This window comes from Nansenia antarctica (assembly GCF_963989245.1).
Source record: "Nansenia antarctica genome assembly, chromosome: 6".
NCBI classification, from domain to species: domain Eukaryota; kingdom Metazoa; phylum Chordata; class Actinopteri; order Argentiniformes; family Microstomatidae; genus Nansenia; species Nansenia antarctica.
Window position 1 is genome coordinate 27,418,981 of NC_137676.1, and position 17,358 is coordinate 27,436,338.

Consider the following 17,358-nt stretch of genomic DNA (forward strand, 5'->3'; position numbering starts at 1 on the left):
ATGAATAGAGATGTTACTCACCACCATGTAGGCCTATCCTTTATGTTGGCTAAAAGCTTACAGCAAAAGCAAAAAGACATGTCCTGTTTTTGAGAGTACACAAGCCACTTTCTTTCTATTTTTTCCCCATTTGGTAGTTTTCTGAGAAATAAAGTTTCACTAAAGTTTCTGTTCTCATTATTTTTAGGATAACTAAATCCAGGTTTCATCTTTGGGGGACCTCTTCTAATGATCACTTCTGTAACTGTAGAGTCCATGTACCGGCCAATTTAACAGGATCATCATACATGACATATCTGACATCGTAGGCTCGTCTTGCGTTCCATCACTCTCAGCCCTGCTGCTGCTGCTCTGAGTAGCTCCATCTTCCGCCTCCGTATCCTCTACTTCGCCACTCCTGACCATCATCACCTGGGGCTGGGCAGCCCCACTGCTGCCGGTGTAGCTGTTGTCCTCCTCCACCTCCGAGACATCATCTTTGCCTCTCAGGGGGGGCTGTGCCGTGCTACTACTAGCATTGCTAGTGCTAGCAGTAACGTTAGCTTCTTCGGTGCTAACGGGAGCCTCACTTGTTTTTAGAAATGTTTCGAACGAACCTCTAAGCGAGGCCCTGAAGCCTTCATTTATTTTATTTTTTATTAATTATGTCCACTAACTATGTCCACTATGCAGTGAAATCGGCGAAGATTTGTTTCAAAATTCATTAATAATAATGGAAGACTGGACGCTCTCCCGCTTTGTACTACAGGTTCTACTCTGCCAAAATGTCAGAAAAGTTAAGTCAGTTAAGTACCATTACTCGGATTTTCGGGTTGCGTGACGTCAACTCCCGGAGCTCTATAGGCGTCATGACCTGTGTGTGTGTGTCAACATCAGTGACTTTAGGGATTTATCTATGGACGTGTATCTGTGTTTCAACGTTAGTCCGCCTAATAGGACAGACAAGACGGGTGAGTGTGGAATGTGTCCTTTTCTTTTTATTGCCCATAACATTGGCTAGCCGGTAACATTACTAGGTAGCCTGTGTCAGTGTTGTTTGCTGGGAACCGGCCCGGGTTCACAATCCTTCAGGTACAACGTTAACGTTAGCAGGAAGGCTAGCCTCGGTAATGTTACAAGACTGCTATAATGTTACTATCGTATACGATAGTATAGCAGTCTTGTACCAAGGTTAGCGGGAAGACAGGCCTAATGTTAGCCTATTATTAGCTATTCTTGCTTTGTCTGTGAACTATGCCAGATCGATGCTCTTCGTTGAGATCTGTGGCTGTCATTAACGTTAGCTAAAAGGGTCCTATGTTCCCCGCTCAAAAAGGGTCAGATCGGGCAGGGCAGTCTCGCTCACTGCCAGCTTGGAGGTGCACACATGGATGATCGGTGACATTATTCTCTCGTCCGACTTCGGAAGCTAAGCAGGGTTGGGCCGGGTTAGTACCTGATGGGAGACCACCTTGGAATACCTGGTAATAACCCAATGCCGTAAGTTTTTACCCAGTAGAGAGACACGCAACGGCCGGGGGAGAGGCGTGCCTGTTGCGGGCAGAGACACCTGCTAAACTTGTCACCTTTCTGCGAAATTTGCCGTTTTTACCTCAAAATAGATGACCCACGTGAATCATGTAGATCTGCAAAAACAATATAAACAATATAAACAAAGTCACATGATGCCCGAGCTAACATCTTCCTGTCTGCTAAACTCTGCTTGGGTTGAAATAAAATGTCTTAAAAAGGTCTTAAGATGGAAGTAGAAACATACAAAGTAATAAAATAAAATAACATAAAAGTTATTTCTGTTGCGATAACTTCTCAACAGGATTTTACAGGGTTCGTTCAAACTATCGTAATTCTTGAACTATTATGTGCAATCGAAAAAAATCCAACCGTTTCTGAAAGCAGAGACTCTTTCTAACCATTTAGGGTTACTACGGTAGTTCACCAAAAAACAAATGCATTGACCTCAAAGGAGCTAGACTCTACTCTAGCTGCTAGAGAGTGATTTGAAGAGAAGCAGTATTTTAGCTGTGTTTTATACTTTAGTGAGTTTCTGTACATATATGTTTGTGATTGTGAAATGTCACGAAGACCATCTAGGATAACCAAACCACCTAAAAGGTTCACCAAGGACGACGATGTAAGTGACGAAGGACTGATTTCTTCTTCTGAACCAGGGTATGTAGGTTAGTTCTAGCGAATTTACCTAACATTAGCTTGTAAACTGCAGTTTGTATTGCAAATAAACCCAGATAGACTTGGTAATAGTCTGAGCCCTCGGGGAGTTAAAGGGAAGCCTTGTTTTGAAATATAATCGTTCCAGACTTAAGATGCCGTATTTGATTTTCCCCGCTTTGCACCATTTCAGCCATTCATTTTCTTAATTGTTATAACATCACAACAATCTGATAGAACATCGACACGCTAGAATCACATAACTACACATAATTAGATGATCATACAGCCCCAAACACGGAATTATTAGCAAAAGTATCCCTTACCAATAGCCTCCAATCAAGTATTTAGTGATCGTTCTTCTTCGGCGTATGGGTAGTTGTTTTCCTCTCCACTCCACCAGGCTCGGGGCCGAGGGGCTACCCTTTTACCACCCCGAGACCTGGTTGAGGGGCTCACCTGGGCTATATTTCTGGACACCCCTCCAGAAGCCACGTCATCGTCTCGTCATCTAATACCGACAGACCATGCATCCCGTTGGGTGGGTGGTCCACTGCGCCACACTCGCACGACGCGTTTGGGGCCAAGCCCCATCTGTGTATTGATGAGCGGAAACGCCCGACGCCAGTCCGGAGACGATTGAGCCTCACCCAGGATAGCCTTGGCAAGTCCATCCCGAGGGGCTCAGGGCCGGCGACTGGGATGTGGTCGCGGAGTTTGGAGGTGTTTGCCTCCCACTCCGCGCGCCACATATAATCCGCCCATCCTGCCGCACTGATGTTAAGATCTCTGCATTGCTGCCTGAGATCCTGTGCGGCAGGCACAAATGGGTGTCTCGACTTGAGACGCCGGGAGGGCTCCGCTGTTATAGTGAGCCTATCATGGAGCAGATGGTTAATTAAGCTCCACGGCCCGGCAGGCAAGACGTGCTGTGGCTCCCATGCGGCGGAGGCCTGCGGGCTGGATGCCTGCTAGGATGGGAAGGTTGTCCACAGGGGTAGGCATCCTGTCACAATGCGCAAGGCTTCGTTTATAGGCGAGTCGTTGAGGCGGGTGTCTATTCAACTAGTGATCGTTAAACAGTTGTTTATTATATCGAGTGGGTACTTTACAACTTCAAGTTTCGTGTTATGAAAAAAACGAGTGCGAGTGGTTTACCTGCGTTCTAGGCTGCGTTCGTAAATTCGCTCTGGAAATCTGATCAGCAGTCATGGAATGCCACTTGTCCAATCAAATTACTTGGTCCCTTTATGACGTTGAGCCCAGTGTGCCCTCCGGCACTCTCAGAACGAATTTACGAACGCAGCCCTCGACTGTCTCGCGTACTTTACAGCCCTGACCTAGCTTCTACTCTGCTGCTACGATGCTTTTATAACATCAGGATGAGAGTGTACTCTTTTCGGATAGACATTTATGCATGCTCTCGGGGTTCTAAACATTACTTCCCGGGGTGCCAGCGGGGTGGTTGATGGCTTAAAATGACCGTATACCGATGGTGGAGTTATCCAGCATAGTCTTGTATTTTTAGCCGCTTCACAGCCGGTGTTATTCACGGGCAAAGACGGTGCATAATAGCGATTTTTGCGTTATGCTTGTTGTAAATAAAAGTTCTATGATTCATTGAAATGACATTAAACTAAGATAATACGATGGTCTGCATAATTTTTCGAATCTTTATTAATAAGCTATTACAGAAACTGTAGTGACATTTTCCAAGAGCGAATGTGGTATTTAAAGATGGGTCTTCGTGGTCATCGTTGGCATCGCGAATCCTATGGCCGGAAAGGGCAGAACCTATGGCCGGAACCGGAAGGTTGTATTCCATTCCGATGTAGGTGCCATAATACCTACATCGGAATGGAATACAATGCAAATTACATCGGATTTACATGGGATATCGAAAAGCAATGCAAACGAGTACACCGACACTCGAATGGAATACACTCATGACCGAATGGAATACGCTGTGCTCAAATGTAATACACATGCTCAATGGAATACACTCGTGACCAAATGTAATACACATGCTCAATGGAATACACTCATGACCGAATGGAATACGCTGGGCTCAAATGTAATACACATTGATTTTATTTTGGCACAAATATGCCGTATTTTTGCATTGTATTTAGTGTTACACGTGTATTGCATTCCGATGTGTGTATTGCATTCCGATGTGTGTATTGCATTGAAATATGGCATGATACACCCTCCATATGTGTGGCCCACCTGTGAGAAGTGTATGTGTGTGTCATCTCAGTATGTAGGCTATGCAAATAAGCTTGAACCTTGACACTTTTGAGTGTAAGTAAGTGTGTGAGTTTATTCAGTTAATTATGCTATTATATCTTTGTGTTGAGAAGCAATGGAAATGAATCAAGAAATGTATAGAGTAGACTAACTTACAAGTTCTATATGCAACAGAACAGATCACCCAGCATTGCTAATGAAAAGAATCAACGAATGTAATCGAAGGAATCAACAAATCTAATACCAATACTTGCTCAATAGGTCTTAAATTATCTTAAAAGTGGTCTTGTTTTCGGGCCCAAAAAAAGTGTCACCTTTTTGGACCATGACCAGTTTGCATCCCTGCTTTGGGTGCACTTCGATGCGAACTTAGCCTCATAGGACCCGGGGACATAGGACATAGGACCCGGGGAACATAGGCCTAATGTTACTTTGGATGCTTTCAAATCGCCTGAAGTAAAGATCAGATTCTAGAGCAAGTTGCTATTTGTTCCATTTCTCATTTGATTAGGACAGTTAGTGGTGTTTTTATTAAGGGTTATGTAATATGCTTGCTATGATCAGATTCATCATCGCCTACTGTGGTAATAAGTGTCTATGGTTGCTGCTGTTGCCGCCTGTTTTATCATGGTTCTGTGTAAATCACTTACCAGCCAATACCTAGCCGCTGATGTATGAATGTTTGTTAAGATATAAAATATTGAACCTCCTTACACAAAATAGATCCCACGGCAGGGTCTAGACGGGGGGGGGGGGGGTTCGGATTTGAGGTTGGGCCCTACCGAACCTCAAGGCGTTCCGCAGCCCATGAGTGTGACAATTGATAGGCCAGTTCAATAACTTTATTTTCTTCCTATACCAACTGAGAATCTTTGCAGTACGTTTTGGATCGTTGTTTGCTGGAAGATCTACCCATGTCTCATCCTCATAATTCTTGTGGATGGCAACAGATTCTTCTCAAGAATTTCCTGGTACATGGCTCCACTCATCTTCCCTTCGATAGTTTGGATTCCACCTGTACCATGTGAAGTGAAACAGCCCCATGATGCTTCCACCTCCGAACTTCACTGTAGGTATGGTATTTGTAGGACCATAAGCAGAGCCATTTCTCCTTGAAAAGTTTGATTTTTGTCTCCTCTGACCAGACTACATTCTCCCAGTAATCTACAGGCTTCTCCAAATGTTCTGCAGCAAACTTCAAACGAGCTTCAATGTGCCTTTTCTTTAGTAATGGAGTCTTCTGGGGTGATCGCGAATGGAGACCGTAAACCATAAGGCGGTTTAGTGTTTTAGCTGTGTAATTGTATTGAGTTAATACCAATGTGTGGTCTAAATTTCATGTGAATAGCTGCAATGGAAATATGTTAAATAAAATAAAATATTGAATGCTTATTTTCCCCACTGTATGTGTAAAGAATACTGTTGGGTCTATCATTAAATAATAATAAAAACATCCCATTTCCACTGTAAGTGTAAGTCCCTCTGCGTAATAGTGTCTGTTAAAATGACCTGACTGTAAACGTGGACATGAAGAGGACCTGTTGTGTCTCTCTGAGGGTCTGGATCTCTCTCTTCAGCTCAGCGATCCTCAGGGCTTTGACCGGGTACTCCTTGTCCTTGTACGTCTTGTGTGAAAGTGTCAGAGTGTGAAGCTCTGCCTGAGCACTCTGCAGCTCCGTCTTCACTCCTGTCAGCTGCCCCTGGAGGCCTGGCAGCACATACACACCACAGCACATATGGAGAAACACACAGAAACACACACATTACACACACACACACATTGTGGTTTTGTTTGTATTGTGGACTATGTTTGTTGTGTGTGATACTATAGAGAAAGACGAGGCTTAAGAATGTCATTGTATATGTGTCATGATATGGTCGAGTTGCAAAGAACTCGCAAATGGCAACGGATCAATCAGCGTTCAATGTTGTTCTGAGCAAAAAAATCTGATTTCCTTTTTTTGTCATCAGACGCAACTTGAAGTTTTGAACTACCCACTCGTTATTTTTTCGAACAGTTTTACGATAGTTAAATACGTGTACTTAATCAGCAAAATAAGCTTATTTTTTGCCTGATTTCTCCTGGGAAATTCTCTGTTGTGGGAGGGGATCCAGGTTTTTTTCATTGGTCGATCGACGTGGCTACGGGGGAGGAGGCAGGAAGCAGCGCGTTATTTGTTTACTCCAGAATTTGTTTGACCAGACTCGTAAAGTAAGATCTTCTATGTACATAGCGCCTTTGTTAGTTAAGTTAGTTGTTAGTTACTAGTTGAAACCAGTGTGTTTGTGTATTTAGACATTTCTTTATTATTACCCACTAGCAACTAACTGAAACCACATTGTTCAGTCTGCACTAAGCTGGCCACCTTTGTTTGTTAGCAGGCTAGCATTGTTGTAGCTCGTTAGTATGTCTACATTGTAAAAGTTGTGTGTAAGACTCATGTTCAGTGTGTAATACTGGAATACTGTAACATGTCAAGTGTAATAGATTACAGAAATGTTAAAAGTTTAAAAACATGTGTTGCTTCCTTTGTTATGAACGAGCTAGCCGCTAGTTGGCTAACGCCAAACACAACGCCAAACACAACTCAATACATCTAATATTTTTCTTCTCTTCCTCTTTTTTTCTATTATTACCTTCTCCCTTAGGGCCCCACTGACCCTCATCTACTACCTGGACCTGGAGGAACTATGGAGTTGGACAAACATACTTAGTTACCAGCACTTTAGGTAATTATCATTGTCATGTATTAGGCTAGCTATTTTATGAACATGGTATGGTAGTATTTTATGAATATGGAGTGCCAGTAACTGTAGGCAATATTTTAATGTACTATCTTCCTTCTGTTGCAGCTTTGATGCCCCCCCCCACCCCACCAGACACAGCAGCTCAGAACATGACTGTCTAACTCAGAGCCGAGTGCTCATTGAAGTACACCACACTCTCTAGCAATATTCTGTTGAATAACAAGAACAGTTGGGCATAGATACAGCATTTTGAACTGTGTCATGATTTATTAGCTATTGATAGTCAATTCACAGACCTTGCATGCTTATCTGTGTAGAGTCTGTTGTATGTTCTCAGTTGTTGCCCTCAGTTCCAACTATACTTGTTGCATGGCAAATAAAACTTGAAACTGAACTATAAGGCTGGACATTGACTACTGAGCACTACACTATTTCCAGCACAAGACATCAGCAAATTACTCTTAGTTATTCTTATTCTGATTGATGATTTGTTTGGATCATTAAAAGAATAACAGTTACAACTACCTTAATGCCTCCATAATAATGAGCTGGCTAATTAGTTACAGTAATAACATTGCTAGGTGATAATGTTAGCAATAGCTAGCTATGTACTGTAAACTTCTCTTTGAAAAGTCTATCTGACCGAGTGACTAACACTGACAGATACTGACAGCTGTCAATCTAGAGGGGGAGTGGTTGGGGGTGGGGTGAACCAGCTATTGTTACCGCCCATTACCTGCCTGTGTGAAGGTGTGAAAAAGTAAGAAAACTTTGAAGGGCATTTTCTCAGGATAGTGATTTCAGGGTTAACAACTTTCAAATACTCACTTTCCCGATTTCAATGTATGACGCATCATTTGAAAGCTTACAATCTGTAGTTTAAGCAATAAACTTGAACTTGAACACACACACACACACACACACACGCACACACACAGACACTCACCCAATAATTGTGTCTTTGTGGTGTCTTCTGCATCCCTCAGCTCTGCGTGGGCCTGTCTGATCTGGCTGTAGCTCCAGCTGTAGAAAGCAGCTATGGAACTCTGTCAGGGGAAATACCTTCTTTTTTCAAGGAGCCAATAGTATGTCCCTACAAGCTGTACAAAAGTACCCAGCTTGGTGTCTACATAACATTGTCACAGGTAATAGTAATCTCTCTGTCAACTTTCTACACTGTTCATCTGCAGTGTATTTGCCATCCACCTTTGAGTGCATTATTTATATAAAAATATATAAAACAAAAAAAAAAAAAAAATATATAATTTGTTATTGTTGTTGTTGTTGTTATGATTGTTATTATTATTATAGTACGTCCTTTACGTATGTCATTTTAGGTTATTCGTCTAAAAGTGTGTTTAGTTAGTCCACAGGTCCTGTGTGGTACAGATCCTTACCTCTAGTTTTTGGTGGTGGATAAGGAGGTCTCTGGCACTGGTCACTGAGTGTCTCTCAGTGTCTTCTATCCCTCTGGCCAAGCTGACGTTACTGTCCTTCAGAGATTCACAATGTTTCTCCAGGTCCTCTATAGCCTTCCTCCTAGACCTGATCAGAAACTGGTATTTGCAACGTTATTTTCTGTGGGTACTTGCAAGATAGAATGTAAGGATGGTTGTGACTTGAGCTATGTGTGTAGATGCTAAGTGGGCTCATTGGGACGACCCTACCCTAAACCCTAACCCTAAACTTAAACTTAACCATTACCCTAACCCTAACTTACCTAACCTTAACTTTAACCTTAAACCCTTACCTTACCTTAACTTTTTAAATCTCAACTTCAAACGGTTAACGTCAGAGTTGGGACTTCCCAAGGATCCCACTTAGCATTTACCTTTGAGCTAGGAACTAGAGTATGTACCTCTTTTGGTGTGGTGGAGCCCTTAACTAAACAAACAGTCTCTATTAGCCATGGTACCGCTATGGACTTTATCTAGCTTTTTGATGAGGATTTGGATGTAATTTGGGCACTATTGTTCACAAGATGGAGTGAAGGCAGTCACCAGGCAATTCATACCTGCAGCATTTTGACATTTTCCTTTTTCTTCAAGGAGATAGGGTCCGGTTCAATCTTTCCATTCTTCCTCCTTCTAGAAAGTTGACCCATAGAGGTTGCAGTGGACTCTTCATGGCCAGTGTTGGGGTGAGACTTTCCTGCTGAAGGATGAGCACATCATGAAGTATGTATCCTCTACCTGCTGCCACCAGTGAAGCTTGTGTTTCAACAGTGTGAGTTTATTTGGTTGCTTGTTTATCAGGATGTATGTTATTGCTGTGGGCATGTGAACTTCAGTTTCATACAAATGTTTTAAGTAACCGAGAAAAACTGCAAATAATAATAATGATGATGATAACAACAACAACTATTATTATTATTATTATACATACATATACATCATACATACATACACACATACATACACACATACACACATGCATACATACATACATACATACATACACACACACACACACACACACACACACACACACACACACATACATATGAATACTTTATTTGGTTCCACAAATCATATTACACATCACACAACAGGGAATCAAATATTTCGGGGCTAAGCAGCACTGAACACTCAAGGGTACACATAACACCTCCTTCTCCACACGGCCAAGCTGCCAATAATAGCCGAGACAGAGCAAAATTTGGCAACCTGTTTGGCCTTTCTTTTAGTCATTGCAGCAATTCTCAGACCCCTCATGGTGCATTTATATACATGGCCCAGACTTCCAAATACAAGTATACTGAATTTACACTTGTACCCAAAGCTGGTTATCGTATCAAGTAGTGGTTGGTATTTTATATACTTGTCCTGGAAAGTCTGGTCCATGTACAGGTCATACATACATACATACATACATACATCATAAAATAAGAGGAGTCAGAGACACCCAGAAACAACAGATCTTTAGAAAGGTGAGGTGTTGTTAAGTGGGTGTGTTAAAAGCTATAGTGCATCCTCCCTATTCACTGAGACCTCTGCCAAGGGGTCTGGGTCTTCATGTATCAGAAGTGCGTACTCTGGGGCGCATAAGTGGCATAGCACACTAAGGCCTGGACTACACGTATATATGGATATTTTTTTAAACACACATTTTTTTGTACAATCGGGCCTCTCAACCATACGAACACTGCGTTTTCACTCACATAAACAGAGATTTCTCTAAACGGATAAAAAAGTGAAGAAATAAAAAAATATCCGATTGAGTGGAACAGTGTGGTTATGTTAAACGGAGCTAGTGTTGATGCAATGACGTCACAAACAATGGATGCCAGCACCAGCGCCAGTGGCAACTTCAGACCCTCTGAGTTTACGTCCCATTTCACCGACCAAAACAAAGATCGCTACATCGCTAAACTAAATAGATTGAACATCACCGACCCTTATATCGCCCCCGGCGTACTATTCAAGCCATTAGAAAACGCAAGCTAGCTGCTAGCTGTCTGCTAGGCTAAGTTAACGTTAGGTAACGCTACGTCCCACTACATGTGGCCTAATCTCACCCAGAGTTATATTACCTCGAATCGCTTCACATAGCAAACAGTATAAGTAAGTAGCCTTAAAGCAAACAGTATGCATATTACCTACATATTTATTATGATCAAGCAGCAGAAATGTGTAGCCTTCTGTCTGCTCCCCGTGTCCTCTCACAAGTATCAGTTCACCATCAATCCCCATTGTCTATAGTTGAATAAATCAACATTGTCACACGTTGTCTTTCTAGTTTGTCTTACATTAACATTGCTTTAACAGTTGGCATAATTGTGTCCTCGCCCTGGGTTTGACTCCAATCTTGCTGGCTGGGAAAAAATATTCATCACACTGTACTTGATATGTTCAGGGACAGCAAAAAAACATGGAATCAAGGGACAGCAAAAAACATGGAATATGTCACAAGCATCAGCTTTATTTCACTTTTGAACATCCTCAGTAGCATGTCACACCTGTTGGGACAGTTCAAGTGTTCACTGGAAGGGTACTACAGACTCACAGGCATTTGTAAGAGCAATCGGCGAAAATTAGCTTCAAAATTAGTTAATAATAATGAAAGACTGGACACTCTCCCGTTTTCTACTGCCACTTCTACCATGCCAAAATTGTGGCGTTAAGGACCATTGCTCGGATTTCCGGGTGGCGTGACATCAACTACCGGAGCAAAATGGTTGTCAATAGCAACAATGGCTCAACTTCATTGTCGGTCCACTTGCTTTTCTGTCTGTTTTGTACTTTTTTTTTCTGTCTGTTTTAAAGATTTGGTCTGTTTACGTTTTGAGTAACTGCCCAGTTTGATTACAACTGACTGCGCCCATAACGTTCGAACGGGCGATCGTGTTCAGTTTTGGCTCTTCGTATGGACAGAGATATTTTTGTGGTGTGGACAGAGTTTTTTTTATCCGCTTAAAAAAATATCCATACGTGTAGTCCAGGCCTAAGGCGCATGCCATATCATCTCAAGGTCCCTGGTTTGATATTGCCATATCCTGCATGTCCTTCCCCCTCTCTCTCACCCATCCTTCCTGTCAATCTCAACTGTTTCTGTCCCAATAAAGCAGGAATGCCCTAAAAACATCAAAAGAAAAAGAAGTGGGCTCACCCCATCACACAGAATCATTACAACCCTTTTCTCATCCCTTCCCGACTCCACTACAGCATCCATGTAAGTTGACTTTGACTAGGCTGATTTAGCTATCTGTGCAGTCTTTCTTAAGTTGAGCAACAATTGACAACAACCACAGGTAGAAATACAGATTGTATTACTGAATGAAAGCACCATAAACAATCTGTCATATCTTAAACATGAACATAATCCATATTGGTGAACCTGTTCATTGTGGCGTGCCATTTGAAGGGGAGCGGACGTCATCTCACCTGGTTTGTCAGGCGTAGGCAGGTGCTTGTGGGCGGTGGGGAAGTTAGCTGGACTGTCCTCCTGGCCCGTGACTGCCTCTCGTGGGGGTCCAGTGTTCTGGGGGACATGGGGCAGGACCACCCAGGGAGGGGCCTCTGCTGGCCAGTCTCTGCTTCTGCTCCGGCGCTCCCATTTACTGTAATCCTAAACATGTCCGTTGTTATTTTACTACTCTTTCTAACGATCTGTCTTTCCGTCTGCCTGCCTGTCTGTCTCTCTATCTACTGTATCTGATCTATGGTGTGTCTGTCTGTCTCTCTATCTTCTGTATCTGTATCTTAGTTTATTGCAAGCTTTCAGTCATAGACCTTCTTTAGGCAAACGTTGCAAAAATAATCTATATATTTTAGTCTATCAGGCACTGTCTGTCGGTCTGTCTGTCTATCTATCCGTTTAAGAATAAAAGAGAATTTACCACTTTCTTGAAATCTTCCTTCAGAGACTTGAGATGCTGGTTTAGAAATGCATTCATTTTCCTTTCAAATTAAGATGAAAATTATGGTAACCATTTAACTTTGGTAGCATAGATCCAGAAACATGCCTTTTGACATGGCTCGGCTTCAGTTAGTTATTCTGTAAATCAATAAAATTCCTTTACTCATCTGCAACCATTAAGTCATGTGAAGTATTTTTTGAATGTTCTGTAATGCTTCTTGTCGTCATAGCAATCAGACGCGCTGCCGACGGACAATGAACGACTGCCGCCTAGTGGAATAGGAATGAAACGTCACCTAATGGGATGTAAATTAAACGTTCTGGATTTGAATTTGACACCGAAACTCGCGTCCAAACAGTAATAACACGACTGCGTGTAACACATAATTTAAAAAACCTGACAGGTTTCACTGTTTTTTTTATTTATTGTGTCGCTACTTGGATTATTCAGACCATCATCCACCCGAATCAACAGAGAACAATGCAGCTCAATGATCAAGACGAATTTCTGTTGACTTCGACCGTGCTAATTAGCTATACATCTTTAATGTGATAACGTTTTGCAGATTGTGTGTGCAATATTTATTAAATATCAGACAAAAGTTGAGCAACAATTTACAATAACCAGATAACAATAACCAGGTAGAAATACATATTGTATTTTACATGTCTGAATTAAAGCACCATAAATACTCTGTCATATCTTAAATATTAATGTGTACAATTATATTAATCTATAGAATATTTTAGATTTCACACACAGGCATCTTATTCAATACTCAAAATAGATTTGGATGCATAAGATAAGTTGGTACCGCTGAAATACAGAATTAATTCAAGTTGTAAGATCGATTTTGTATACATATTTTGCTTTGTGATGGTAAGAAGAATGGATCTTAACAACAAAAGAATAGCAATACAGCATAGGGCAATCCCCGACAACACAAAAATATAAACGAGTGAAGGATAAAGTTATACAAATCATTCTGTACAGCAACATTTACAGACTGAAATGATAATGGTGGTTGATCTAACCAAAACAATACTCCAGACACTGACCATTGCACCATGTTTTGCTTAGCTGCAAGATTTTAGAGTGAGTTTGAAAATCCTTTTGGAGAGTCTTGGTCAGGTGGGTGTGGAATGCTAGACATGAAGACGGAGAGTTGTATCGGTCCCTAGTATGACTATATTCAAAGGCTTTATGAAGACTTAATACATTCTATGACCATCATAAGACCTACATCGATGCTTCACTAATGATTTACAAACAAATGTATTGTCTCTAGGCTGTAGGCCTATACAATGTGGCCAAAGGATGAATCCACATTTAGCAGAGCACCAAGGGTTAACACCAACTGTTATAACACCCTTCACTACAGACTTGCTTATGAATGCTGAGTGAAACACCTGTGCAAGCTTGTAGTGGGAGGGCGGTGGGGTTGTTGTCTTCAGGCCGTGTTGTTGTTGATGTCCATCCTGCTGACCAGCTCAGTGACCAGAGACTGCACGGTCTGAGAGCGCATCTTGCCGACCTCCAGGACGCCTTCGTGGTTCACCGACTCCGTGTCCTCGTAACTCTTCACCACCTTGTTGGTAATGAGAGAAAGGCCGAACACTCTCATCCCACAGTGAGCGGCCACTATCACCTCAGGAGCTGTGCTCATACCTGGGAGGAGGAGAAGAAGAAGACTGTCACGTCTTGGTCCACGACTGTAGGTCTGGTCCTGTAATACTCTCCAACACATTGAAACTCATGAACTATCATGCTTGATGATGCCTCCTGGTGGTTGTTTTGTCGGTGGCCAAATTCCAACTGTCACATTTCATTTGATTCTATAATGAACCTTCCTTTGTACTTCAAGTGTCAAATTAATAGATTATGATTAGAGTCTAACACAGAACACATAACAAAGTCTGTGCTGATGTTGATAATGCAGTGTAGTATCACCAACTCTCTATAGTACATAATCCTCCAAGGCAGTGCTACTTAGTACTGAGGCTATGCTATCTCACTGGGCTAGAAACAGCCATGATGCTATGCTACGCTATCTCACTAGGCTAGTCACAGCCAGGATGCTATGCTATCTTACTGAGGTGCTGCAGTGAGGAGAATCTCTTACCCACGGCGTCCACCCCCAGTCTGTGGAGGAGGCGGGCCTCTGCGATGCTCTCAAAGTTGGGCCCGCCCACCATGCAGTACACGCCCTCCTGGACGTACTGAGACACACCCATATTCTTACAGATGTCCAACGCCATCTTCCTGAGGTCCTTGTCGTAGGCGGCAGACATAGCGGGGAAACGGGGGCCGAACCTGGACACAACAGAGAGTCATTAAAGCAGTACTATAGCATATACTATATAAGTGCAGTACATTAAAGCAGCTGTCAGCTATCTTAAAATGTCCCCCCCTGGTGGACACCTGAGGAGTCACAATAACAGAGTTTTCAAATGAAAACAAAGCATTCCTCTTTCCTCCTGTACAATGTGTTGCTGCTGAGACAAGGTGGATGATGTTAGATGTTCAAAGCTAGATGGATGATGTTAGATGGTGAAGGCTAGGTGGATGATGTATTATGAAAGCTAGGTGGATGATATTTGATGAAAGCTAGATGGATGATGATTGGTGGAGGCTAGGCGGATGATGTTGGAGAACCACTGTGCTCCAGGCTGTCTCTCACTTGTCATCATTGGGTCCGCAGAGCGGGTTGAGCCCGGCCAGACCAGGGAAGTTAATGTGGTCCTTGATGATCATGATGTCACCAGTGTGGTAGCTGTCTGCCAGAGAGCCTGCTGCATTGGTCACTATCAGGGTCTCCACCCCCAAGAGTTTAAACACCCGCACCGGAAAGGTGGTCTATTAGAGAGAGAGAGAGAGAGAGAGAGAGAGAGAGAGAGAGAGAGTGAGTGTATGTTTGTGTGTGTGTGTGTGTGTGTGTGTGTGTGTGTGTGTGTGTGTGTGTGTGTTAGGTGGAATGAGAGAGAGAGAGAGAAAAGAGTGTTAAACTCCTATCAGGCTGAAACATATACACCCTCAATGAGTAGTACTAGATTGTAATAGATTGTGACTACACGTCCCTATAAAAACAACCTGAGCTCAGAGCCGGCTTAACAGACCTGTAGTTATGACAGAAACAAAACAATAGTAGTATTGAAGGCACAACAGTGTCCTGTAGCACGGGGCATGTGATGGTGGTCATCGTGATCACACTAGAGCAGGGGCAGTGACTGTCTCCCGTGCTGCCGTTCACGCTAAGAAGCAATCTGGCTCTCTAATAAGATTCATTTGGATGAAATATGGAATCATGTATTTGATCAACAGTATTATGTCAAGTTCCTATAAGATCTCACTCACATACAACGCTGTGTTAAATCGATCAATGCCAGCCATGAACTGTAAGGTATTCACTATTGTCACTTCCACTTCCAAAGATCCAGGTGTGTCGTAAATCCAAACCCTTCTGTAAGGTTTTCATGATTTAGCTTAAAGATTGCACATTTGTGAAATGAAATGACAGCATGTGTAGTTGACCAGGTCTTCTTTTAACACTAGAACAGCTATGAGGGGTCATTTGACGCTATGAGGGGTCATTTGACGCTATGAGGGGTCATGTGAGTAGAGAAAAATGTTATATCTTTGCACTCGATCAAATTTCAGGGCCCTCCTTTCATGACTTTTCCTAGATATGTGCGGTCTACCACCTAGTATCCTTACATTTTCAAAATCACTTCAGGATAAGCTGATATACCGCTATTTTGCAGTTTTTCTGTGTAGGAAGCAGGCTAATTTACCAACTAGTGGTTGTTTTGTGTAAGTAGCAGCTTCCCATTGTAAAGAGGGGAGAGTCATTAGACCCCCGAGGTGGCTCTTTTAGTAGGTAAAAAAGGGACGGCTGTTCTAGTGTTAACATAATGTCATGGTGTGAATAAGGGTGGTGTATTGTGATGGTGAGTTTGGGACTGACCTTGCACAGTGAGTGTCCCTCATACATGTGGAATCGACCCTGCATGCACACGCACGTCTTCCCTTTCAGTTCCCCAAACACCAGTCTCCCTGCATGTCCCTGCACTGCAGAACCACACACACATGCACACACACACGCACACACACATGCACGTACACACACACCACACGCACAAACACGTGCACGCGCGTGCACACACACACACACACACACACACACACACACACACACACACACACACATATATGGTTATATCTACCATATACTGTATACTCAAGTTGCAGTCATGATCATGTAGATGTGAGTTAAGTGTTATACGAGCGAAAAATTCCTGTGCTCACTCTTCATCTCTATCTCCCCCCCTCTCATCCCCCCCTCTTTTTCTTCCACCCTCTCCCTCCCTCCCTCTCTCACCTGTGCTGGGAGGGAAGCCAGGGATGTCAGAGTACTGGAAGGAGTCCTGACACTTGAGTGCGTCAGCGAGCATGCCCAGTCCAGAGCCACAGATGATGGCTACCTTGGGTCTGTGCTGTGTCTGGGACAGGAGCCAGGTGGCTGTCTTCTGGTAATCGTCATGACTTAGAGAGAGAGAGTGAGAGAGAGAGCACATCTTAGACTGTCACTGCATGACTACACTGTTGACAAACAAGGACTCTAAGGAGAGAAACAAGGTTTAGTTTAGTTTAGGATCACGGTTAGCTGTTGCTACGGCAGCAGCTACTCTTCCTGGGGTCAACATGTAACATGTAACAACAAACAAACGATACAGCACAGACAAGTTATAGACCATGGTAACACACATTTATAGACACATTGTTGATAGATAGTAACATAAAGACAACATTAAATGACTACACACATAGTACATTCA

The 17,358-nt window shown here is 42.7% G+C and overlaps 2 protein-coding genes across 2 annotated transcripts in view; both read right to left on the reverse strand.

Moving 5' to 3' along the window:
• LOC308160404 (uncharacterized protein C20orf96-like) overlaps nt 1–12,559 on the reverse strand; it is a gene marked incomplete at both ends in the record, with an annotated part of 51,776 nt that extends 39,217 nt beyond the window's left edge. The window contains 3 exons of the mRNA XM_080534318.1: nt 5,955–6,124; nt 12,048–12,144; nt 12,503–12,559. Coding sequence (XP_080390444.1) covers nt 5,955–6,124; nt 12,048–12,144; nt 12,503–12,559 — 324 coding nt within the window. The remainder of the gene's footprint in view (nt 1–5,954; nt 6,125–12,047; nt 12,145–12,502) is intronic.
• A 1,414-nt stretch (nt 12,560–13,973) lies between these two features.
• LOC308160405 (purine nucleoside phosphorylase-like) lies at nt 13,974–17,097 on the reverse strand (the record flags this gene model as incomplete). Its single annotated transcript, XM_080534319.1, has 5 exons — nt 13,974–14,191; nt 14,646–14,836; nt 15,204–15,379; nt 16,488–16,591; nt 16,902–17,097. The coding sequence occupies 5 exons, from the start codon at nt 17,095–17,097 to the stop codon at nt 13,974–13,976; spliced, it is 885 nt and encodes a 294-aa protein (XP_080390445.1).
• Nucleotides 17,098–17,358: the final 261 nt, after the last annotated feature.